This window comes from Ascaphus truei, unplaced genomic scaffold (genome assembly GCF_040206685.1).
Source record: "Ascaphus truei isolate aAscTru1 unplaced genomic scaffold, aAscTru1.hap1 HAP1_SCAFFOLD_591, whole genome shotgun sequence".
NCBI lineage: Eukaryota > Metazoa > Chordata > Amphibia > Anura > Ascaphidae > Ascaphus > Ascaphus truei.
Window position 1 is genome coordinate 13,492 of NW_027456924.1, and position 24,482 is coordinate 37,973.

Sequence of the window (24,482 nt, forward strand, 5' to 3'; positions counted from 1 at the left end):
TCCCTCCCACCCACCCAAGTGTCAGGCAGTCAGTCACCCACCCACCCAAGTGTCAGGCAGTCTCCCACCCACCCACCCAAGTGTCAGGCAGTCTCCCACCCACCCACCCAAGTGTCAGGCAGTCTCCCACCCACCCACCCAAGTGTCAGGCAGTCTCCCACCCACCCACCCAAGTGTCAGGCAGTCTCCCACCCACCCACCCAAGTGTCAGGCAGTCTCCCTCCCACCCACCCAAGTGTCAGGCAGTCTCCCTCCCACCCACCCAAGTGTCAGGCAGTCAGTCACCCACCCACGTGTCAGGCAGTCAACCCAAGTGTCAGGCAGTCTACCACCCACCCCCCCAAGTTTCAGGCAGTCTCCCACCCACCCAAGTGTCAGGCAGTCGTACTGAGCCACTAATTGAGCCAGCTGTGCTGAAGTAGGGATATCCTAAAAACCTGGCCTGTGTGCGGCCCTCGAGGACTGGAGTTGTGCAGGCCTGCCCTAGAGAAAGTGCAGCGCACCATGATCCAGAGAAGAGACAGGTCTGGCAAAAATCTATCTTTATTAGAAAGTCATAAAAACAAGGGATGCAACCCCACCCCACTCTGCCACATAACCAGGATGCTGACACCCACCTGATGACGTCAGAGCTACCATATGGCGCCCCCTAGTGACGTCAGACGTCTAGGTCTAAATCCCTGGCAATACAGCATAGAGCTGCCTTGGAGGACTGCAGCCACAGCCACACATGGGGGAGTGTTCAGTCTGGGGAGAGGTGTGGCTGAGGCTGCAGTCCTCCAAGACAGCTCTATGCTGTATTGCCAGGGATTTAGACGTCTGACGTCACTAGGGGGCGCCATGTGGTAGCTGTAGTGTGTGTGTGTGTGTGTGTGTGTGTGTGTGTGTGTGTGTGTGTGTGTGTGTGTGTGTGTGTGTGTGTGTGTGTGTGTGTGTGTGTGTGTGTGTGTGTGTGTGTGTGTGTGTGTGTGTGTTCACCAGAAGGAAGGCTCACAGCTGGCAACTGAAACTGCCGGCAGACTGGAAAAAAGCCTCACTACTTCTGGCTCCCTACAGTGGCATTACAGGTAAGCACCATGTCGCCTGTGTGTGTGTGTGTCTGCCCCCTTCCCAGTCTGTGTGTGTGTGTGTGTCTGCCCCCCTCCCAGTCTGTGTGTGTGTGTCTGCCCCCCTCCCAGTCTGTGTGTGTGTGTATGACTGCCCCCCTCCCAGTCTGTGTGTGTGTGACTGCCTGCCTCCCAGTCTGTGTGTGTATGACTGCCCCCCTCCCAGTCTGTGTGTGTGACTGCCCCCCTCCCAGTCTGTGTGTGTGTGACTGCCCCCCTCCCAGTCTGTGTGTGTGACTGCCTCCCCTCCCAGTCTGTGTGTGTATGACTGCCCCCCTCCCAGTCTGTCTGTGTGTGTGTGTGTGTGTGACTGCCCCACCTCCCAGTGTGTGTGTGACTGCCCGCCTCCCAGTCTGTGTGTGTGACTGCCTCCCCTCCCAGTCTGTGTGTGTGTGTGACTGCCCCCCTCCCAGTCTGTGTGTGTTTGTATGACTGCCCCCCTCCCAGTCTGTGTGTGTGACTGCCCCCCTCCCAGTCTGTGTATGTGACTGCCCCCCCTCCCAGTCTGTGTGTGTGACTGCCCCCCTCCCAGTCTGTGTGTGTGACTGCCCCCCTCCCAGTCTGTGTGTGTGACTGCCCCCCTCCCAGTCTGTGTGTGTGACTGCCTCCCCTCCCAGTCTGTGTGTGTGACTGCCCCCCCTCCCAGTCTGTGTGTGTGACTGCCCCCCTCCCAGTCTGTGTGTGTGACTGCCCCCCTCCCAGTCTGTGTGTGTGACTGCCCCCCTCCCAGTCTGTGTGTGTGACTGCCCCCCTCCCAGTCTGTGTGTGTGACTGCCCCCCTCCCCGTCTGTGTGTGTGACTGCCCCCCTCCCAGTCTGTGTGTGTGTCTGCCCCCCTCCCAGTCTGTGTGTGTGTATGACTGCCCCCCTCCCAGTCTCTGTGTGTGACTGCCTCCCCTCCCAGTCTGTGTGTGTGTCTGCCCCCCTCCCTGTCTGTGTGTGTGACTGCCCCCCCTCCCAGTCAGTGTGTGTGTGACTGCCCCCCTCCCAGTCTGTGTGTGTGACTGCCTCCCCAGACCCCTCCCAGTCTGTGTGTGTGACTGCCCCCCTCCCAGTCTGTGTGTGTGACTGCCCCCCTCCCAGTCTGTGTGTGTGTGACTGCCCCCCTCCCAGTCTGTGTGTGTGACTGCCCCCCCTCCCAGTCTGTGTGTGTGTGTATGACTGCCCCCCTCCCAGTCTGTGTGTGTGACTGCCTCCCCTCCCAGTCTGTGTGTGTGTCTGCCCCCCTCCCAGTCTGTGTGTGTGACTGCCCCCCCTCCCAGTCTGTGTGTGTGTGACTGCCCCCCTCCCAGTCTGTGTGTGTGACTGCCTCCCCAGACCCCTCCCAGTCTGTGTGTGTGACTGCCCCCCTCCCAGTCTGTGTGTGTGACTGCCCCCCTCCCAGTCTGTGTGTGTGTGACTGCCCCCCTCCCAGTCTGTGTGTGTGACTGCCCCCCTCCCAGTCTGTGTATGTGACTGCTCCCCCTCCCAGTCTGTGTGTGTGACTGCCCCCCTCCCAGTCTGTGTGTGTGACTGCCCCCCTCCCAGTCTGTGTGTGTGACTGCCCCCCTCCCAGTCTGTGTGTGTGACTGCCCCCCTCCCAGTCTGTGTGTGTGACTGCCCCCCTCCCAGTCTGTGTGTGTGACTGCCCCCCTCCCAGTCTGTGTGTGTGACTGCCCCCCTCCCAGTCTGTGTGTGTGACTGCCCCCCTCCCAGTCTGTGTGTGTGACTGCTCCCCCTCCCAGTCTGTGTGTGTGACTGCTCCCCCTCCCAGTCTGTGTGTGTGACTGCCCCCCTCCCAGTCTGTGTGTGTGACTGCCCCCCTCCCAGTCTGTGTGTGTGACTGCCCCCCTCCCAGTCTGTGTGTGACTGCCCCCCTCCCTGTCTGTGTGTGTGACTGCTCCCCCTCCCAGTCTGTGTGTGTGACTGCTCCCCCTCCCAGTCTGTGTGTGTGACTGCCCCCCCTCCCAGTCTGTGTGTGTGACTGGCCCCCTCCCAGTCTGTGTGTGTGACTGCCTCCCCTCCCAGTCTGTGTGTGTGTGACTGCCCCCTCCCAGTGTGTGTGTGACTGCCCCCTCCCAGTGTGTGTGTGACTGCCCCCTCCCAGTGTGTGTGTGTGACTGCCCCCCCTCCCAGTGTGTGTGTGACTGCCCCCCCCTCCCAGTGTGTGTGTGACTGCCCCCCCCTCCCAGTGTGTGTGTGACTGCCCCCCCCTCCCAGTGTGTGTGTGACTGCCCCCTCCCAGTGTGTGTGTGACTGCCCCCCTCCCAGTGTGTGTGTGTGTGTGTGTGTGTGTGTGTGTGACTGCCCCCTCCCAGTGTGTGTGACTGCCCCCCCTCTCAGTGTGTGTGTGACTGCCCCCTCCCAGTGTGTGTGTGACTGCCCCCCCTCCCAGTGTGTGTGACAGCCCCCCTCCCAGTGTGTGTGTGACTGCCCCCCTCCCAGTCTGTGTGTGTGTGACTGCCCCCCTCCCAGTGTGTGTGTGACTGCCCCCCTCCCAGTCTGTGTGTGTGTGACAGCCCCACCTCCCAGTGTGTGTGTGACTGCCCCCCCTCCCAGTGTGTGTGACTGCCCCCCCTCCCAGTGTGTGTGACTGCCCCCCTCCCAGTGTGTGTGACTGCCCCCCTCCCAGTGTGTGTGTGACTGCCCCCCCTCCCAGTGTGTGTGTGACTGCCCCCCCTCCCAGTGTGTGTGTGACTGCCTCCTCCCAGTGTGTGTGTGACTGCCCCCCCTCCCAGTGTGTGTGACTGCCCCCCCTCCCAGTGTGTGTGACTGCCCCCCCTCCCAGTGTGTGTGACAGCCCCCCCTCCCAGTGTGTGTGTGACTGCCCCCCTCCCAGTCTGTGTGTGTGTGACTGCCCCCCCTCCCAGTGTGTGTGTGACTGCCCCCCTCCCAGTCTGTGTGTGTGTGTGTGACTGCCCCACCTCCCAGTGTGTGTGTGACTGCCCCCCCTCCCAGTGTGTGTGTGACTGCCCCCCTGCCAGTGTGTGTGTGACTGCCCCCCCTCCCAGTGTGTGTGCGACTGCCCCCCCTCCCAGTGTGTGTGACTGCCCCCCTCCCAGTGTGTGTGTGACTGCCCCCCCCCCCTCCCAGTGTGTGTGTGACTGCCCCCTCCCAGTGTGTGTGTGACTGCCCCCCCTCCCAGTGTGTGTGTGACTGCCCCCCCCACCCAGTGTGGGTGTGTGACTGCCCCCCCCCACCCAGTGTGGGTGTGTGACTGCCCCCCTCCCAGTGTGGGTGTGTGACTGCCCCCCTCCCAGTCTGTGTGTGTGACTGCCCCCCTCCCAGTCTGTGTGTGTGACTGCCCCCCTCCCAGTCTGTGTGTGACTGCCCCCCTCCCTGTCTGTGTGTGTGACTGCTCCCCCTCCCAGTCTGTGTGTGTGACTGCTCCCCCTCCCAGTCTGTGTGTGTGACTGCCCCCCCTCCCAGTCTGTGTGTGTGACTGGCCCCCTCCCAGTCTGTGTGTGTGACTGCCTCCCCTCCCAGTCTGTGTGTGTGTGACTGCCCCCTCCCAGTGTGTGTGTGACTGCCCCCTCCCAGTGTGTGTGTGACTGCCCCCTCCCAGTGTGTGTGTGTGACTGCCCCCCCTCCCAGTGTGTGTGTGACTGCCCCCCCCTCCCAGTGTGTGTGTGACTGCCCCCCCCTCCCAGTGTGTGTGTGACTGCCCCCCCCTCCCAGTGTGTGTGTGACTGCCCCCTCCCAGTGTGTGTGTGACTGCCCCCCTCCCAGTGTGTGTGTGTGTGTGTGTGTGTGTGTGTGTGTGTGTGACTGCCCCCTCCCAGTGTGTGTGTGACTGCCCCCCCTCTCAGTGTGTGTGTGACTGCCCCCTCCCAGTGTGTGTGTGACTGCCCCCCCTCCCAGTGTGTGTGACAGCCCCCCTCCCAGTGTGTGTGTGACTGCCCCCCTCCCAGTCTGTGTGTGTGTGACTGCCCCCCTCCCAGTGTGTGTGTGACTGCCCCCCTCCCAGTCTGTGTGTGTGTGACAGCCCCACCTCCCAGTGTGTGTGTGACTGCCCCCCCTCCCAGTGTGTGTGACTGCCCCCCCTCCCAGTGTGTGTGACTGCCCCCCTCCCAGTGTGTGTGACTGCCCCCCTCCCAGTGTGTGTGTGACTGCCCCCCCTCCCAGTGTGTGTGTGACTGCCCCCCCTCCCAGTGTGTGTGTGACTGCCTCCTCCCAGTGTGTGTGTGACTGCCCCCCCTCCCAGTGTGTGTGACTGCCCCCCCTCCCAGTGTGTGTGACTGCCCCCCCTCCCAGTGTGTGTGACAGCCCCCCCTCCCAGTGTGTGTGTGACTGCCCCCCTCCCAGTCTGTGTGTGTGTGACTGCCCCCCCTCCCAGTGTGTGTGTGACTGCCCCCCTCCCAGTCTGTGTGTGTGTGTGTGACTGCTCCACCTCCCAGTGTGTGTGTGACTGCCCCCCCTCCCAGTGTGTGTGTGACTGCCCCCCTGCCAGTGTGTGTGTGACTGCCCCCCCTCCCAGTGTGTGTGCGACTGCCCCCCCTCCCAGTGTGTGTGACTGCCCCCCTCCCAGTGTGTGTGTGACTGCCCCCCCCCCCTCCCAGTGTGTGTGTGACTGCCCCCTCCCAGTGTGTGTGTGACTGCCCCCCCTCCCAGTGTGTGTGTGACTGCCCCCCCCACCCAGTGTGGGTGTGTGACTGCCCCCCCCCACCCAGTGTGGGTGTGTGACTGCCCCCCTCCCAGTGTGGGTGTGTGACTGCCCCCCACCCAGTGTTGGTGTGTGACTGCCCCCCTCCCAGTGTGTGTGTGTGTGTGTGTGTGTGTGTGTGTGTGTGTGACTGCCCCCTCCCAGTCTGTGTGTGTGTGACTGCTCCCCTTTCCAGTCTGTGCAAGTGTGACTGCCCGCCTCCCAGTGTGTGTAAGTGCCCCCTCCAAGTCTGTGTGTGTGTGTGTGTGTCTGCCCCCCTCCCATTCTCTGTGTGTGTGTGTCTGCCCCCCTCCCATTCTGTGTGTGTGTGTGTCTGCCCCCCTCCCATTCTGTGTTTGTGTGTGACTGCCCCCCCAGTGTGTGTGTGACTGCCCCCTCCCAGTGTCTGTGTGTATCAGTGACAGAATGTATACAGACACCAACCCACTCACCCACTCACCCACGTGTCAGTCAGTCACCCACGTGTCAGTCAGTCACCCACCCATATGTCAGGCAGTCAGTCACCCACCCACCCACCCACGTGCCAGGCAGTCTAACGTGTCAGTCAGTCACCCACCCACGTGTCAGTCAGTCACCCACCCACGTGTCAGGCAGTCAGTCACCCACCCACGTGTCAGGCAGTCAACCCAAGTGTCAGGCAGTCACCCACCCAAGTGTCAGGCAGTCTCCCACCCACCCCCCCAAGTTTCAGGCAGTCTCCCACCCACCCAAGTGTCAGGCAGTCTCCCTCCCACCCACCCAAGTGTCAGGCAGTCAGTCACCCACCCACGTGTCAGGCAGTCAACCCAAGTGTCAGGCAGTCTACCACCCACCCCCCCAAGTTTCAGGCAGTCTCCCACCCACCCAAGTGTCAGGCAGTCTCCCACCCACCCACCCAAGTGTCAGGCAGTCTCCCACCCACCCAAGTGTCAGGCAGTCTCCCACCCACCCTTCCACCCACCCAAGTGTCAGGCAGTCAAACCCAAGTGTCAGGCAGTCTCCCACCCACCCATACACCCACCCACCCAAGTGTCAGGCAGTCAAAGTGTCAGGCAGTCAAGCCAAGTGTCAGACAGTCTCCCACCCACCCAAGTGTCAGGCAGACTCCCATAAAAGTGTCAGGCAGTCTCCCATAACCCAGCCACCCATCAGGCAGTCTCCCATACCCTAGAGCAGGCCTGCACAACTCCAGTCCTCGAGGGTCGCAAACAGGCCAGGTTTTCAGGATATCCCTAAATCAGCACAGCTGGCTCAATTAGTGGCTCAGTCGTACTGAGCCACTAATTGAGCCAGCTGTGCTGAAGTAGGGATATCCTAAAAACCTGGCCTGTGTGCGGCCCTCGAGGACTGGAGTTGTGCAGGCCTGCCCTAGAGAAAGTGCAGCGCACCATGATCCAGAGAAGAGGCAGGTCTGGCAAAAATCTATCTTTATTAGAAAGTCATAAAAACAAGGGATGCAACCCCACCCCACTCTGCCACATAACCAGGATGCTGACGCCCACCTGATGACGTCAGAGCTACCATATGGCGCCCCCTAGTGACGTCAGACGTCTAGGTCTAAATCCCTGGCAATACAGCATAGAGCTGTCTTGGAGGACTGCAGCCACAGCCACACCTCTCCCCAGACTGAACACTCCCCCATGTGTGGCTGTGGCTGCAGTCCTCCAAGACAGCTCTATGCTGTATTGCCAGGGATTTAGACCTAGACGTCACTAGGGGGCGCCATGTGGTAGCTCTGACGTCATCAGGTGGGCGTCAGCATCCTGGTTATGTGGCAGAGCCGGGAGGGGTGAGTATCAGGGGGGGTGGTATATATTGTGACTGTTTTCTTGTGTTTGGTAGCCTTCACCTTGAGAAAGGCTGTATTTGACTGCCGAAACGTTGGACTTTATGGCATATTAAACCTCCTTTGAGTAAGACCGTGTGCCTGCTTCTTCTTCTTTGTCCGGCTACAGGAAGGGTCAGGAGACAGGGAGGACAGAGGCAGGAGAACCCCATCTGGCTCCGGCCTTGCCTGTCCCTACGAATACAAACATACAACCCCTCACTGAATAACATAGCCCTAACCCCATGTAATAATCCTGGGTGTAAACAAAATAATGGTTTTATGAATATTGTAATGGTTTATTAGGGACCTAGGAGGTGGCCAGTGGGGCTGTTATGTGTATTTGTGTTTATTGTGGGTAGCGGGGGTGGGTGAACGGGGTATTGGCCCTAAGGATGGGTGTTTAGGCCTACCGGGTGGGGGGGTAGTGGGAGGGGTTAACCCCTTCATTACCTTAGCGGTATTAACCGCTAAGTTAAAGAAGAGGTTAAGTCATCCCCCAACCCCCTGGCAAGGCCTAAACACCCAGCCAGGGCCAAATACCACCTCCTCCCACCCCCGCTACCCACAATAAGCCTGGCACGGGTGTATAACCCCTTCATTGCCTTGGCTGTAATGAAGTTGCCTGTAAATGCATTTTTTATGCATGGGATTCATGCCGGGGGTCTCTGGTGCTGATATCAATGGATATCAGCTCTGGGACACATGCATGTTATTTTCATCGCAGCTTCACCCCACCTTCTTGCCAACTTTTGTGGCGGGACAATTTGGAGAAGAAACAGCAATTTTAAAGTGGAGATCAGCCGCAATAAGCTGATCAGGGCTTATAGAATTGAGCGTGTTTGAAAAACTGGCGATCAGTGCCGAAAAGTGGCTTATCACCGCGCATCTGCAGATTTTATTTATTTATTTATTTTCCGGCAAAACAAAAAACGGTTATTTTTGCTCTAATCGCCAGCTTCTCTGGGCTTACTGAATCGCTGTAGGCGATTACTGCATGAGGGCCTTAGGGAGGATTTGTTCCTGTAAAGTACACCTAGTTTGGCATAGGATTTGGATGTCAGGGTATCAATGTGCAACCCAAATGTTAAATGGGAGTTGAACTATATGCCCAGATATTTCAAACCAGTAACAGGGGCTAGGATGGTATTAGAGCTGGTTTTTATCTGAAGCTCTGTCATTGGTAGCTTTAGCAATTTAGCTCTGGTCCCAAATACCATTGTTACAGTCTTGTCAGTGTTTAAAATCAGTTTGTTTTGGGAAATCCAGTTTCAAGTCTCAAAAAATCAGATTGAAGTACGTGTTCAAGGTCAGAGAGGCGAGGGCTGCGTGCATATAGGATAAGATCTAAGGCCTCTCACAATAACCCGTTGAGAAAATAATATTCCTATCTAACTGACATACGTATAAAATATACTCTACCAAGACCCCTAATACAGAGTTACCCACCTTATACGGGAGCAGCTGCCAGACGAGTATAGTAAATGTATCTTATTTCTTTTGCCACTGGAGGGCAGCGTGGAGTTACACGGAGTGGCGCCCTTAAGGACGACGTGCCAGTTAGGCGGAAGGAGACGCGCACACACTTTTATGTGAAACGGATATATTTGGGGAGGGATTTAGGAGTCTGAGTGAGAAAATTGATATTTTGTCACAATGGAAAAATGGAAAAATTAACCATTTAAATATGCACAGATTTTATCCCACTTTTGGAAATTAGGGATGTTGCCTAAAAGTTTGAGAATGCACAAAGTGCCACCCCTGGGCTTTAATGAAGCAGCATTTGTGGGCTAAAGGGAACAGCATTCTGTATAAAGGTATTTTGGGCTCGATATAAATAATTGAAGCCAAAAACTAATATTAAGGGGCCTATGCAGAGAGCAGCGCCATTTTTTTATTTTTTTTTAGTAGAACTCGCCGCACGGCTGGCGAGAACCAAAATCTCGCCAGTTTTGAAAAGGGCCGTATGCAGAAAGGCACGATCGCCATCTAGCGGCTGTTCGCGCCATTAAAATGGAGAGAAATTCTAGAATTAGCTCCGCCAACAAAAGTTGGCAGGAAACTGGAGCTCACCGGCGAGAGTGAAAAGAAGAAAAAAAATCGCGCTTTTTTTCAAACATGTTTCACCAGCGCGCATCTCGCCGGTTGAAACTCTCCATAATCAAGCATGATTTTAAATGCAATTTTCTGACCTTTCTGCATATGGAGATAAAATCACGCCATTACAGGTACAATTTATTACCAATTCCAATTATTTCCAGCGCTGCTCTCTGCATAGGCCCCTAAGTAAATTGAGAATGGAAAAATATTCAGCACAAACGTACAGAATGTGATGTTCTGAGAGATCTTACAGATGTTATCAAATCCCACAATGAATGTATAGAAAATGTCTGTATAGAACGAGTCAAACAAGAATATGCCAATAAAACGTTTAATTGGGAGATACAGGGGCTACAATTCAGGTCAGTTAGCTGGAAGAAGGGAAGCCGGTCAGCCGGTAGAGCCGGTCAGCCTGTCAGCCAGTAGAGCCGGTCAGCCAGAAGAGCAGGTCAGCCGGTCAGCCAGTAGAGCAGATCAGCCGGTAGAGCAGGTCAGCCGGTAGAGCCGGTCAGCTCTGAGATCAGCATTACTTATATCCCCTAAACGTTGTCCCCTGCATGTAATGCGCAGAACAGCCTACACTGCATATACTGTACATGAGATACTAAACCCTTTCTTTTCTCTCGACTCTAATCTGAATGATTTGCTAATTGGTTTGTAATTAGAGAGATATTTGTAGCAGAATCCCATGTATGTTCTTTTTACCTTTTTAGATACCGTTTTGTGTTATAAAAGATATGACAGATCAGAGGGGCTTCCTGTTTGCACTCGTGTTTTGGCAGAAGTGTATATGTGACCCTATAAATCTCCATCACACCCGGCTTGGCAGTGTGACACTAGTGCAGCGACCTGGGGAAGAATCACTGAGCTGTTAGCAATAGATACAACGGATAGAAAAGACACTACACATAGGTTGGATTAAAGAGAGTATTTTATTTAAATAATTAATCTCTTTGCTGGGAGGGGCCTGCAGCACATTGCAGAGCGATATAGTAACACGCAGAGCAATGCACTGCAGGCCCCTCCGGCAGCAAAGGGGTGAAGACCAATGCAGGGTGTATAAAGATCTCACTGATAATTCATGCACAAAGGGCAGTTTGTTGCTGTGATCCAGAGGAAGGCGAAACATAACCCCTGCTGTGCAATGGGGGAAAAAAATTCCTTCCTGACCCCATTAAATGGCGATCGGATGGTCCCTGGATCACTGCACAGTGAGATCAGATGGAACAGCACAGATCAGCGTTGTTATACACAGGGGCACACTCAGTATATAGAGATGCGGGTGATGGGGCCCTTGTGCCCCTGTGTATAACTCACCTGCTCCCCCATCCCCCTGCATATCTATCCCATTCACCCCTTTTCCTCCCGCATACCTCGCAGGGCCGGCCGGCCATTAGGCGGTCGCCTAGCGCGCAAAGGTCCTAGGGGCGCATTAATAATCATTATTATTTTTTCCTCTTATTATTTCTAATTTATTTATCTTTTTTTAAAAATTATTATTCTTTTTTTTATCCAGTATTTTGGCGCCCTTTTATTTTTATTTTGCGTCGCGCTGGGGTGCGGTCGCACCCCCTGCAGCCCCGATAGCTACGCCACTGTTTATTTTATTATTTTATTTATCTTATTATTTTTTATACAACTGGGGCACAAATTTTAAGTTTCGCCTGGGGCGCATGAAACCCGTGCTCCGGCCCTGCTCCTTGTTCTCTCTCACCCTCTCACGCCCAATATCCCAATCTCCCTCTAGTACCTGCCCCTCCCGCAGCCTTCCTGATCTTATCTGCCTCTCCTGCGGTCAAACCAACTTCTCAGGGCCCCTAGAATACCCCTGGATCTACGCCCTGGCTCCTCTGCTACCTGCTCCCGGGGTCTGCTGCTCCGCCTAAAAAAGGTGAAGCAGCAGATCTGTCCGCACCTCTCGTATTCTGCTACCTGCTCCCGGGGTCTTCTCCTCCGCCTAAAAAAGGTGAAGCAGCAGATCCGTCCACACCTCTCGTATTCTCCTAGGCCATCGTCCACCACGTCGCCAGACTTGACATCCGCTTCGTCGTCTGCCTCATCGGCCGCCTTGTAGCCCACCTCTTCGCACCACTTGACGCCCGCTTTATCGTATGCCTCGTCGTCCGCCTCGTAGCCCGCCTCGTCGTCTGGTGGCACAAAGGGCACCACCTTCGTGCGTGTCCTGATCTGCAGGAGACATGAAGTGTTTGTAACCAGGGACAGTGATACTCTGTATCGCAAGAGCTCCTGTGCCACTTATACCCCCTCCCCAATACCACGTTATACCGCCCTCCACAGGGCAAATACCCGTTATACCCACCTCCCCAGGCTCAGTACCCAGTTATACAACCCTCCCAAGGCCCAGTACCTGTTATACCCACCTCACCAGGCCCAGAACCCGTTATACCCACCTCACCAGGCCCAGTACCCATTATATACCCCTCCCCAGAAGGTCATGTTTCTATTTATCAAAAATACATTGAGTTACCTCTGGTTTTCAAGCATGTCCTGGGGGAGTTATCACAGAGACACAGAAACGTCGCTGAGTTTGGTGAGTAACTCCCTTAAACTCTCAGCAGTTGAATTCCCCATTAGGCGCTTAATGCGTTAAAAACAAGCGTTGCTATTTCTTTGCATGAAGTTGCAGGTAATTGGAAGAGTTAAACAGTGACGGCTATTTCATCACTCACCTTCTTCCATCGAATCGGTCTTAGCGGTAGTGATCTCAGTATTATTTCCTCCTTAACATCGGATATCCATATCCATTCTTCGCCTCTGATCTGTATGCAAGACAATGCTTTAAGACAGGGTTGCGCAACCTTTTTCCCCTGCTCCCCCCTCCACCCTCCCCACCTTGTCTCCGACGTTCTGATGTAACGACGTCATGTGATATCACGTTGCTATGGTAATGTCACATCATGTGACGCCACGTTGCTGTCTCCAGAAGCCGCCGGAGACAAGGAAAGGGAACTTACAGAGGCCTTGCGCGCGATTTCCGGCATTTAATTTAAATGCTGTGGGGAAGAGCGAGGGGCCACTGTAAGCGCCGAGCCCCTCCTCCCCAAGAAAATGTCGCACCCCTCGATTTGCACACCCCTGCTTTAAGAGATATTCTGGGACCCTCCAATTCCTCCATCGGACCCTTCCTCATATTGACTGACCTTGCAGTGCTCTGCACTGACTTGCACTGACCTGCTATGATGCCTCTCAAAATACCATGCTAACTCATTCTGAACATACATGTGTCCTTTCTACATGTTACTCAGCTTGTATGGGCCACAGACAGCTTTCCCGGGGTCCAGGACTAGTTGCCACCGGGGACACTCACCCATGGGTCGGTGACCTTGCGAGAACCCACCCCCCCAACCTGTTTTCTCTTGCATTGCCATAGACAACAACATTTCAGCCTGCTGGCCTTTCTCGGTAAAGTGGCTAAACCCACTAAATCCAGCAAAGAAAGGCCAGCAGCCGAAACATTGTAGTCTGTGGCACAATAAATTATCTTTTTTTATTCAAATCCGTGTGCCCTTTTCCATCAATCATATTGTATACATTGGACGAAATGCCGGTCTTCCCTGAGACTAAGGGGCACCAGTAAAAGTATCACTAATTGTTTTTTTTGGTGTGCAGCAAATCCCCATCATTTTTGCGTTCTCTTGCTCTGCCCCAATCTGACACACCACCTTGCTCTCTCACCCCCCTCTTACACTCCCGCGTCACCCTTTCCTTCCCCAAAGGTTGTCCTTTAATCAGATCTTACCCAAATTGTCTCCATCTCCCTTGGAAATGTTCTGTCTTTAAACTGTGCGGCTCCTCTTGATCCGAACTTTCTTAGCTGACCCCTTTAGGTTTCGGCTCCGAGGGTCTAAAAAATAAGCGACTCCGAAAAGATGTGAAATATGCGCACGGGTCCTAATGGGGCACTGAGGGGGAGACTTAAATACTAGTAAATATAATCTACTGTGCTAACAAATATAATCTATTAACTAACAAATATAACTTATTAAACTAACAAATATAACTTATTAAACTAAGAAATATAATTTATTAAACTAAGAAATATAACTTATTAAACTAAGAAATATAATTTATTAAACTAAGAAATATAACTTATTAAACTAACAAATATAATCTATTTAACTAAATAAATATCTATTCAACTAAATAAATATAATCTACTTCAAAACAATACAATAAAAAGCTGGAGAAATGATACGTTAACCAAGCCACAGATGTGATGCCAATGAGCGTTGAACTCCTTGCAGATCCACCGTCAGCTGGTTGTGGCAGAAAGTGGTGACATGCAGTAGAACAGAGTGGTTGAGCTGTAACCACGGCAGTCAGGTCAGAAATCAACACAATATTTTTTGAAATTTAGAATGAGAATGTTCAGTATGTCACATTCTGGCCTCAGACTCTGAGCCCTGTCACATGTTAGCAGCTTGTGATAATAGAAAGTATCCATATACTGGGATGTAATAAGAAACATGAAGGTCATTTTATACTGGGTCCCATAACCTGCTTTATATGAAGTATCATTTTACACTAGTAGAGATATTACATTTTGAAAAAATAGCGCTACTGGCGACAATGTTCATTTTCTCTACAAATGATAAATGAAAAAGTTGGATAAAACGTTATATGTGTGTGTGCGCGCGCAATATATATATATATATATATATATATATATATATATATATATATATATATATATATATACTGTAAATATTCCTGTATATTCATTTGCATGTCTTAGACAGGTCTGCAACCCTGTCTTTCACCATTATCTTTAACCTTAATAGTCGTGTATATATATATATATATATATATATATATATATATATATATATATATATATATATATATATATATATATATATATATATATACACATATAGTATGTATATATATATATATATATATCATACTATATGTATATATATAGTCTGTTTTATACACACATACACGTGTGTGTGTGTGTGTGTGTGTGTGTATATATGTGTGTGTGTGTGTGTATATATATATATATATATATATATATATATATATATATATATATATATATATATATATATATATATATATATATATATATAGTATAACCCAGAGGTGCGCCAAGTGGGGGGGGGGAGATTTGCTGTTTGCTGTTATTAAATGCACTAACGTTCCAAATTCTGTCAAGTTTAAATATATTTTAGTTCTCAATTACATTGCACCAGATATCAACTTGATTTAATGACACCGATTGAATTGAACACACCTGTGAGTCATATAATGTTTATTAACATGAGGGACTATTTAACACCAGATAGCCCCTTTGGTGTCCATCCCCTGATGAAATCCGCAAAGGCGGAAGAAACGCGTAGGGACGGTTTACATTGTAACTACGGTGGCTGACCTGCCTTCGGCACCAGAGAGAGACCAAGGAAACACAAGCAAAGTCCTTCCGGTATCCAGTACCACATGCGTGGGAGTAATGGCGGACGCACGCTGCTGAGAAGCTCCTGACGGATGGTTGATATACACCCTGGAGAAAACGGCGTTCTCAAGTACTGGAATACGAACTAATCGTGAGATTGCAGAGCGGAGGTGACTGTGGTGTCTTCGTTTGGTGCATGGGCAGGTCCCATAAAATGCTTGTTTTAATCAGACAAATTGTAAGTGTGCATTTGTCATGTCCATGATTTATTAAATTGTTCATCTGATTTTACACAAGGATCGGGCGCTTTTTCTCTTTTCTTTTTCTAATAGGTACTATGGGAACTTGGTGAGCCCAAGAAGAAGCAGCCTGGACCTTTGTTTTATTCATTCATGGACTTCATTTGGACTTAAAGTATTTTTTATAGTTCATTTTTTTGTATTTTTATGCTATATTTTTTATATATTTTCAACAGATTATTGTAATAATTTTTTTCACATTTTTGCACATTTTTTATATTTTTTTTTTTGTTTGGTTTATGTACATTTTTTCATTATATTACATTTTATTTTGTATAGGCGAGCACCAGTTGGTTCATGTAAATATCTTAATCAATATTGGTATTTGGTGCAACATTTTGGCACACGTCACCAGAGAGGCAGCAATTTGGGTGTGCTGAAAAAGGTGCGCTGTCTTTAAAACTGTTCCTTTAAATTGTCATCCTCAATAGACAGCAGCAGCTTTCCATTTACACCCATCTTGCATTTGCATCTCTGGGACATCTGGCAAAATGATGAAAACTAGTAAGGAGCGTCTCATTAGGAGACAACAATATGCAGATTCAGCTGAAATAGATATGACAGAATTCAAAGAGGATACAATTGATCTAAAAACCAACTTTTTTAAGCTTGAAAGGTTGGCGAAGGAAGAGATGAAACATTGGCTTGATCTCCTTTCATTGCAGAATTATCTGGATGCCAAAATAGTCCCTAGGGGCCTAAGGTTTACAAAAAAACCAACATTTGATACAAATATTGATTTTAAAAATAAGTGGAATGACGCAATGGAGTCATGTTCCTTTACCCTAATAAAATTATTAATAAATTATAGGGAAGATAAGCTTAATGAAATCGCAAAAGAAATAGAGGAAACCCAACAGATCATGATTCCATATGTGGAAAGTGAAGAATTCCAGGAGTTGGACAAACTAGTTGACTCTAGGGTACTGAAATATGAAAAGGAGATCAGTGATCGCAAGAGTAGCAAATATGTTAGAGATCAAACTGACTATGCTACTGATAAAATCAGAGATTGGAGACGACATGATAGGAGAGATAGATCCAAACATTATACTCCAAATAAGTATTATAAAAAAACCAACCATAAAGATGACAAACAAAGGGACAAGAGTAGAGACAATTCAAACACTCACTCAACATCTAGTGACAAAGGACAGAACACTCATAGAAGTGAAAAGACAATAGCAAATACACAATTTTCCTGTCCTACAGAAAATAGATTTGAAGTCTTACAAGAAAAGGGGGCAAGTTGTGAGGAGACTGTGGTGATTGACAAAAGTAGTGGGGCGATACCTAAAACACAGATTAGGGATAGCAACAAGAACCACCCAGAAAATACTGTCCCAACCATTAAATCTCACACTGCCTCTTTTTTAGAATTAGTAACACAAGAAGAGAATCGGGAGAGAGGAAAATCTTATCCCCTGTGGGATCGGAAACCGACGTATCATACAAACACTCCACAACGGAGAAAAAGAAGCTGCGAGGAACCAGGGGAGGGAAGCGCGAACAAAGAAAGAAGGTAGGTAAGCTAAGAGCCAGCAATCCAGAGGTACACGGCATTTTCAATTTATAAACACATATTTTGTCTAGTAACCACATATCACTGCTGACCAAGGGTCTCTCATTTGCCCCCAGTAGTCTTCCAAACAGATTTGACCTGTTTGTAGACTTGAACAAATATATTAGGAAAATCACACTGATGCGACATTTCACGATGCAAAACAAGGAACAACAACAATGTATACTTAACACACAGGAGATAGCTTGCATTGATGCAATGTCCACCCTGTTACAAGAAGGGATACAAATAGAGGAGTCATCACATTTGTTGGATATAAGTCAGCTATCCGTTTATGAGCTAGATAGTTCTATATCATCTACGAATAATCATACAAATATTACATCACAACCAGGAAGACCCCTAGTTTTATATAGAGAACAAAGTGTTGATGGATCCGCTGATCTCCCTTCAGTAAGAGATACCAAAATAGTCCACTCTCCTTTTTCTGCAAAGTCCACGTATTTTCCTTACCATTCAAAGGGAGCATTTGTTGAAACTTTTTACACCATGGTTCTTAAGGATTTTGAACAAATGTGTTTAAATACAACATCAATACGGAATAGAAATCTATCAAAAGAGGAGAACATCGCACTTAAGGAACTTTGTAGTCTAAACAACCTTGTCATTAGACAGGCGGATAAAGGAGGGGGCATAGTTCTGCAGGACAGAACAGATTACCTGTCAGAGGCTTTTAGACTCTTAGGCGACAATACCTCATATATCATTTTGGGGCAAGATCCTATGGAAAGTTTTCAAAAGAAGTATAAAGATCTTCTTACTCAGGCTCTAAATATGAATGTCATTAACAAGTCAGAATTTGGTTTTCTTTACATACGGTTTCCAAGAACACCTATTTTTTACCACATTCCCAAGATACATAAACACATTTCCAACCCTCCTGGAAGACCCATTGTTTCAGGGGTGGAGTCGATGACATCCAGCGTGTCCCAATACGTGGATTATTTTCTACAACCTTTAGTCACACGATTGAAATCGTATTTAAGAGACACGTTGCATGTCCTCGACTCCATCTCTGGAATCATTTGGAAACCCACATACATCTGGGCAACATGTGATATTACATCTTTGTATACTTGCATTAAACATAATAAAGGTTTAGAAGCAGTAAAACATTTTCTTAATTTGGACACAAGTTTAGGCAACACACAATCCTTGTTTATTTTGCAGGCCATTACATTCATACTAGAACACAATTATTTTTTATTTGAAGACATTTATTATTTGCAGATCTGTGGGACGGCCATGGGCACGAGATTTGCCCCCAGTTATGCGAACCTCTACATGGGTTTGTGGGAGGAACTACATGTGTGGGGTGATGCAGATCTGGGGGCGAGTCTTGTGTACTATGGCCGTTACATAGATGACATCATCCTAATATGGGATGGTGATCAGGAACTCCTGGAACATAAACTGCAGACATTTAACAACAATGACATGGATCTGAAGTTTACTTACAATGTTAATAAGAACACGATTGTGTTTCTGGACTTAGAACTGGAGGCTCATTTAAATGGAGAAATCATCACCAAAACACACTTTAAAACAGTGGCCACCAATAGTTATCTACACAATAATAGCAACCATTACAAAAGATGGTTGGCCAATATCCCCAGGGGCCAATTTCTCAGAATTAGGAGGAATTGTTCTTCACATTCTGATTTTTTGGCCCAGGGGGAAATATTGGTTGAAAGATTTCTGGCCAAAGGTTATGACAAACACATCATACTGTATATGAGACATTTCGACAGGTAGGTCTCCTAGAGCGTAAATCTTTATTATCCAAATCAAACAAGGTTGGAGGGACCAATGGTGATTTTGGGGTCAATTCTGTCAAGTCACCATTTTTCATTACGACATTTAATAATTCAGTGAAAGGCATTTCAACAATTCTCAACAAACACTGGAGTATATTGTTAAGGTACCCAATAATTGGAAATAAATTACCAACTAAAGTTCCCATTATATACAAAAAAGCCAGAAACTTGAAAACCATTCTGGCACCTAGTCGCCTTAAACAGATTAAGGATCTTTCTTTGTTAAAACCGACAATAAATGGCAACTTTGTTTGTGGTAGAAATAGATGTATAACATGCAAACATATGTGCAAAACCAACCAAGTTACATCCTTTTTTAATAAATCTACACATACAATTAAGAGTCATATGGATTGTCTATCCTCATTCGTGATCTATGTCATTACATGCAAATGCGGACTCCAATATGTGGGGAGAACCACAAGGACTCTAAGCACAAGATTTCTAGAACATAGAAGAAACATTCTACATGGTATTACCACTCACAACCTATCTAGACATTTCTTGGAAATACACAACAAGGATCCATCATCATTGACTGTTATGTGCTTAGAACATATCCCTCTAGCATTATTAAGTGGCGACAGGGTCAAAAAACTGAACTTAAGGGAGACCTTCTGGATTTATATGTTGGAGACATTAAGTCCAGGGGGTCTAAACGACTGCATTGACACAAGTACTATAGTGTAATATAGATTCAACATCCACGTCCATTGACGGGATCTCAGAGGTCTGGGTTGAGCATGTTTAGCATGCTCCCTCCGGGGTCCTAGTCGGTGTGATTGTGGGACCCTTGGTCAGCACTGTATCACAAACACACAATATTTATCTTTGACACAATATTTATCTTTGACACAATCACATTCCTTTATCATTCTTAATAAGTTACTATGTAATAATCATATTTAGAATTTAAGTTCACTTATTAATATATAAACCATGTTTACACAAGACACAATATAAAACATAAAATTAATTTTTAATTCAATTATTAGTTAGTTCTATTCACTTGGATTGCTGCCTCTTGGCTTGTTAGTATTTCTTTTTCTTAAGTAAAATAGAGCTTCGCTTCTCTCCCCTATTACTCAACGTACAATAGTTTAATATAGACATTTACAAATACATATTCATCCTTTATATAGTGCAGTTATTATACCTAGAATCAGCACCAATACTAGTCGTCACATTGATATATTTTTAAAAAATAATATTGGGATGGTTATAATCCAGGTCCCTTTCACCCTTATGCTAGATTAATTTTTGCCCCCAATTATATCTATAGGGATCTTCTCTCTATAATGATATAGAAAAAAATCATTTAGGAACAATTGTAATTTGATCAATCAGGACTCTATATACCCAAAATAGGGTTATATTTGATATACAAATCTATAGCCATATAAAAGTTTTTGGCTTGTCTCTTGCAATCATTAACCACTGTTTCATCTCTTCTTTCCAGTTTACATATGGAGAGATACATTTAATGTTTCTCTCTTTTTCAAGCTTAAATATGTATATATTTTCTTATTAATTATTATATAATGCACAATTTATTGCTTTTTAGATATTAGTACGGTATTTAGATTTATTATACATATATGTGATTTATACAATTAAGGACATTATATTCATATTATTAGTTATAGGTAGGGTATGTGTATATTATGTGATAATGAATTGGTTCACGTTTCAAAGAAGACTGGCATATGTTAGATGTCATTCAATTTGAATATTATTATTATCATTATTTATTTATTATTCAATCTAACTATATTTTGTATATATTCTTTATAATTTTTTTATTTTTAGTATTACACAAACGTTGGAATAAGTTTTATTTTGATGTTCATATCCTGTTCATGTTAGTATGTAATTTGCATATAAATTGTCTAACTACTTCATCAGCAGCAGTATCCTCGTTTGCTGTTATTAAATGCACTAACGTTCCAAATTCTGTCAAGTTTAAATATATTTTAGTTCTCAATTATATTGAGTCCCAGAAAAAAAGAAAAAACACAAAAGCGCACCAAGATTGAGATTTGATATGTATTGACAACAAATAAAGATAATAATATGCACTTACATATATAAAAACTTTAATGGTCCAGATCACGATCGTCACTTCTATTGGTAGGGCAACATATGGGATGAAGAGGGGGGGTAATCTCAGTCCTCAGGAACAAGCCCCGCGCGCTGGGGCTGTATTCAGAGGCTGCGCTGCGTCTCTGCTTCACACGCTTGTCGGCGTGTTGATCTGCGTAGTGCGCATGCGCGGCAAATGAGGCCCCCTATAGTAGTCCCGGAAGTGCCCGCCCGTTTTCCGTTTCGATCGAAAATGGCAATAAAAATAGCAATAAAAACACTTGTGTGAAGACTGGCTGTATGTGATAAACAGACCAGCGACACCCTTCGCGACGCGTTTCGAATACAAAAGTATTCTTCCTCAGGCGATATCAGGGGCACCTGTTTGGGGTCCTTTATATACCACATAGATGATTGGTTAATACCAATAAAAGAACATCCAATCCACTATTGGTTAAATAGAAAAGGGGGATGGTTCAACTTCACCAAGCCTGCCCCTTAATGTTAAAATGAACAGGATATTGATGCTGTATTGCAGTGGTGGCACTTTGAGTAATAATTAGATAATAAAAGACAAAAGTGCCACTCACCAGTGGAAATACATAAAGAGATACCTACAGGTGGCCCTTTTAACAAGTGTCACATATAAAATACATTTGAAAATATATGTAAAAAAGTAGTATTAATAAAACATTGTGCTACCACATAAAAATACAACAGTTAAACATAAAACATATAATATAAAGAAATGGATGTGGAGAAGAAGGGGGGGGGAAAGGGGAAAGAGAAAGGAAGGAGGAAAAGGAAAAACATGTGCAAGGTAAAAAAAAGACATAAAAACAAACAAAAATATCAATAACATGTTGAATAAAATTGGCTAAAATAGAATGCATCTCAATTCTGAAATTTTGATAAAACCAGACTGCAAAGAAAAGATCACCTGTCATTTAGTTACCGCAAGAAGGGAGTCAACTCCACATAATCATTTAACCCCCCAGGATGTTTAGTTTGGAGTGTGTATATCCAGAATTGCTCCCTCCTTGCGATAAATAAATCCTTATCGCCACCTCTAGTAGTAGTGGTGATATGTTCTATACCCATGTATTTGACCCCTGTGGTGCTGCATTGATGGACATCCTTAAAATGGGACAGCAAATGGGTTAATGGTTTACCAGAGGTCAATGTTTTAGGGATGTTGACAATATTTCTTAAATGTTCCATCACACGTATTTTCAGATGGCGTTTTGTGCGACCTACATATTGTAGTCCACACCCACATTGTAAAATATATATAACATATGTGGACAGACAGTCAATATAGTTTTTAATCTCATATTCGTGATCTGTCATTTTGGACTTAAAGTGATCTTGTGTCAGCATCCTTGGACAAATTTTACATCTATTGCATCTATGATTACCTTTAAGCCCCAATAGATCTCTAAGGTCCTTCTTCTTATTGGGGACACTACCCTTTAGAAGGCTCGGGGCCAGCATGGTTTTAAGATTATCACTTTTAGTAAAAACAATAGGAGGTCTTTCTGGTAAAAACTTTGTCAAAATGGGGTCCAAATGTAAAATGTACCAATATTTATTAAGAATATGTCTCATCTTATTATGTGACCTATTAAATTTGGTAATGAAATACGGTGTCTTATTATCCTTGTCTGGTCTGTATTTTTCCCTGTGTTTCTTTATTTTTGGCCTCACAATTTGTGGTACAGTGTTAGATGTGATGACTTCACTGTCAATCGTATCTTCCACTAAATGTATGGGTGTATCCTGACTCCCAGTGTCATTGGCGTTTATATGGTGATCTAAGTTCTTACTTTTGGGGCAAATTAATTTTTCCCTATTACAGCGTAATGCCTTATTAAATGCTTTTTTAACAGTGGTTCTATCATATCCCTTTTGTAAAAATCGTTCTTGAAGTATTTGTGACTGAGATTTAAATGTCTCTAAGTCAGTACAATTTCACCTCATCCGCAAGAACTGGCTGTAGGGGATATTATCAATACATCTTTTTTCATGGCCACTCGTGGGGTGCAAGAAAGAGTTTACATTAGTGCTCTTAAAGTGGGTTTTAGTGAGTAGCTTGTTTTCAGAAACATATATCTCCAAATCCAAGTAGGTGATAGTATTTGGACTCAGCTCACTTGTGAAGGTGAGGTTGAATTCATTCTTATTCAACCCATCCACGAAGTTATCAAATGAGGTGCTATCGCCATCCCAGATGGCGATCACATCATCGATGTATCTCCGCCACATGACCAACTGCGGCGGAGATACATCAGCACCCCATATATGTAACGATTCCCACCATCCCATGTATAAATTTGCAAAAGATGGTGCAAAACGTGTCCCCATAGCAGTGCCACACAGTTGTAAATAAAACTCGTGCTCAAATAGAAAATAATTATGTGTCAAAATAAATTCAATTGAGTCGTGAATGAACCTACGCTGATGAAGAGGTAAAGTGCCATGTAGTGATAAGAAATAATTAATCGCATCTAATCCCCCTTTATGGGGAATAGACGTGTACAGTGTCTGAACATCTAATGTAACAAGTTTATATGTTGGTTTCCAATTAAATTCAGTGAAAATAGTGAGTAAAGAGGTGGTATCAAGTAAATGTGAAGGTAAAGTGGATACTAGTGGTTGTAAAAAGAAATCTACATAAGAAGAGAGATTAGCAGTGAGCGAATTAATTCCCGAAATAATAGGTCGCCCCGGTGGATTAATAAGTGATTTGTGAATCTTTGGCAAATGGTACATGATAGGGATGGTGGGAGCCGTACAATACAAATAATCAAACTCATGCTTTTTAAGAACATTAGACTCATAAGCAGAGTTTAGCAACTCTTTGAGATCATTCTGGAACTGTACTGAAGGATCTTTGGGAAGTTTACAGTAAGAGCTAGGGTCTGAAAGCAATCTGTTTGCCTCCAGACAATAATCTGTTCTATCTTGGAGTATGATGCCTCCACCCTTATCTGCTTCCCTTACAACTGTATTAGGATCTTGACGTAATACTTTTAATGAATGTCTTTCCTGACTAGTCAAATTCATGTTCCAATTCTTCTGAGTTGACTGTGATTGTTCTAATGCTTTAAAGTCTTTCTCTACCATTTTATTGAAAATATCAATATGTAGTCCCCTAGAGTAGTAAGGGTAGCAGGTAGACTTGGGCTTAAATAATGAATGCTGTGTCAGTATATTTTCCCCTTCATTGGTTATCCCCTCATCCATGAGGCACATTAAATCCACCAATTGATTTTGTTCGTTAGTGGATAATGTGTCGACAGTGGGGTTAATGATGACTGGAATTGAATCATGACCCCCATTATCAGATACAAAGTGTCTGCTTAACGTTAATTTGCGATTAAATTTTTGCAGGTCTATATAAAGATCGAAGTTATTGACCCTCCGCGTGGGGGCAAATGATAATCCTTTCCCCAAAACATTCATCAAAGTGTGATCTATTTGAAAATGGGATAGATTAAAAATACCCTTAGATTTTAATGTTAAGTCATCTGGACAGGTTTTGGTGGGGAGATTTGCTGATTTATCTCTTTTTCCACTCCCTCTGATTCCTCTCCTGAATCCTGTCTTTTTCTCACAGTATTTTTGGTGGT

At 46.4% G+C, this 24,482-nt stretch overlaps 1 protein-coding gene across 3 annotated transcripts; it reads left to right on the plus strand.

Annotated features, from left to right (window-relative positions):
- The first annotated feature begins 771 nt into the window (after nt 1-771).
- On the plus strand, nt 772-20,866 carry LOC142485408 (uncharacterized). Of its 3 annotated transcripts, XR_012798459.1 has the most exons (3): nt 772-1,067; nt 16,747-16,891; nt 20,228-20,866. XR_012798459.1 is itself a non-coding variant. In XM_075584423.1 (2 exons), the coding sequence occupies exon 2, from the start codon at nt 17,072-17,074 to the stop codon at nt 18,704-18,706; it is 1,635 nt and encodes a 544-aa protein (XP_075440538.1). In that variant the 5' UTR covers nt 772-1,067; nt 16,747-17,071; the 3' UTR covers nt 18,707-19,716. The 3 variants fall into 3 exon arrangements, 2 of the variants coding, with proteins under 2 accessions (XP_075440538.1, XP_075440539.1); XM_075584423.1 differs by lacking the exon at nt 20,228-20,866 and having other exon boundaries at nt 16,747-19,716; XM_075584424.1 differs by lacking the exons at nt 772-1,067; nt 20,228-20,866 and adding an exon at nt 15,410-15,484 and having other exon boundaries at nt 16,747-19,716.
- The last annotated feature ends 3,616 nt before the right edge of the window (nt 20,867-24,482 follow it).

What these genes read in the sequence shown, in the direction of transcription:
- LOC142485408 (XM_075584423.1), top strand. Translation starts at nt 17,072, where the DNA reads ATGCGACATTTCACGATGCAAAACAAGGAACAACAACAATGTATACTT.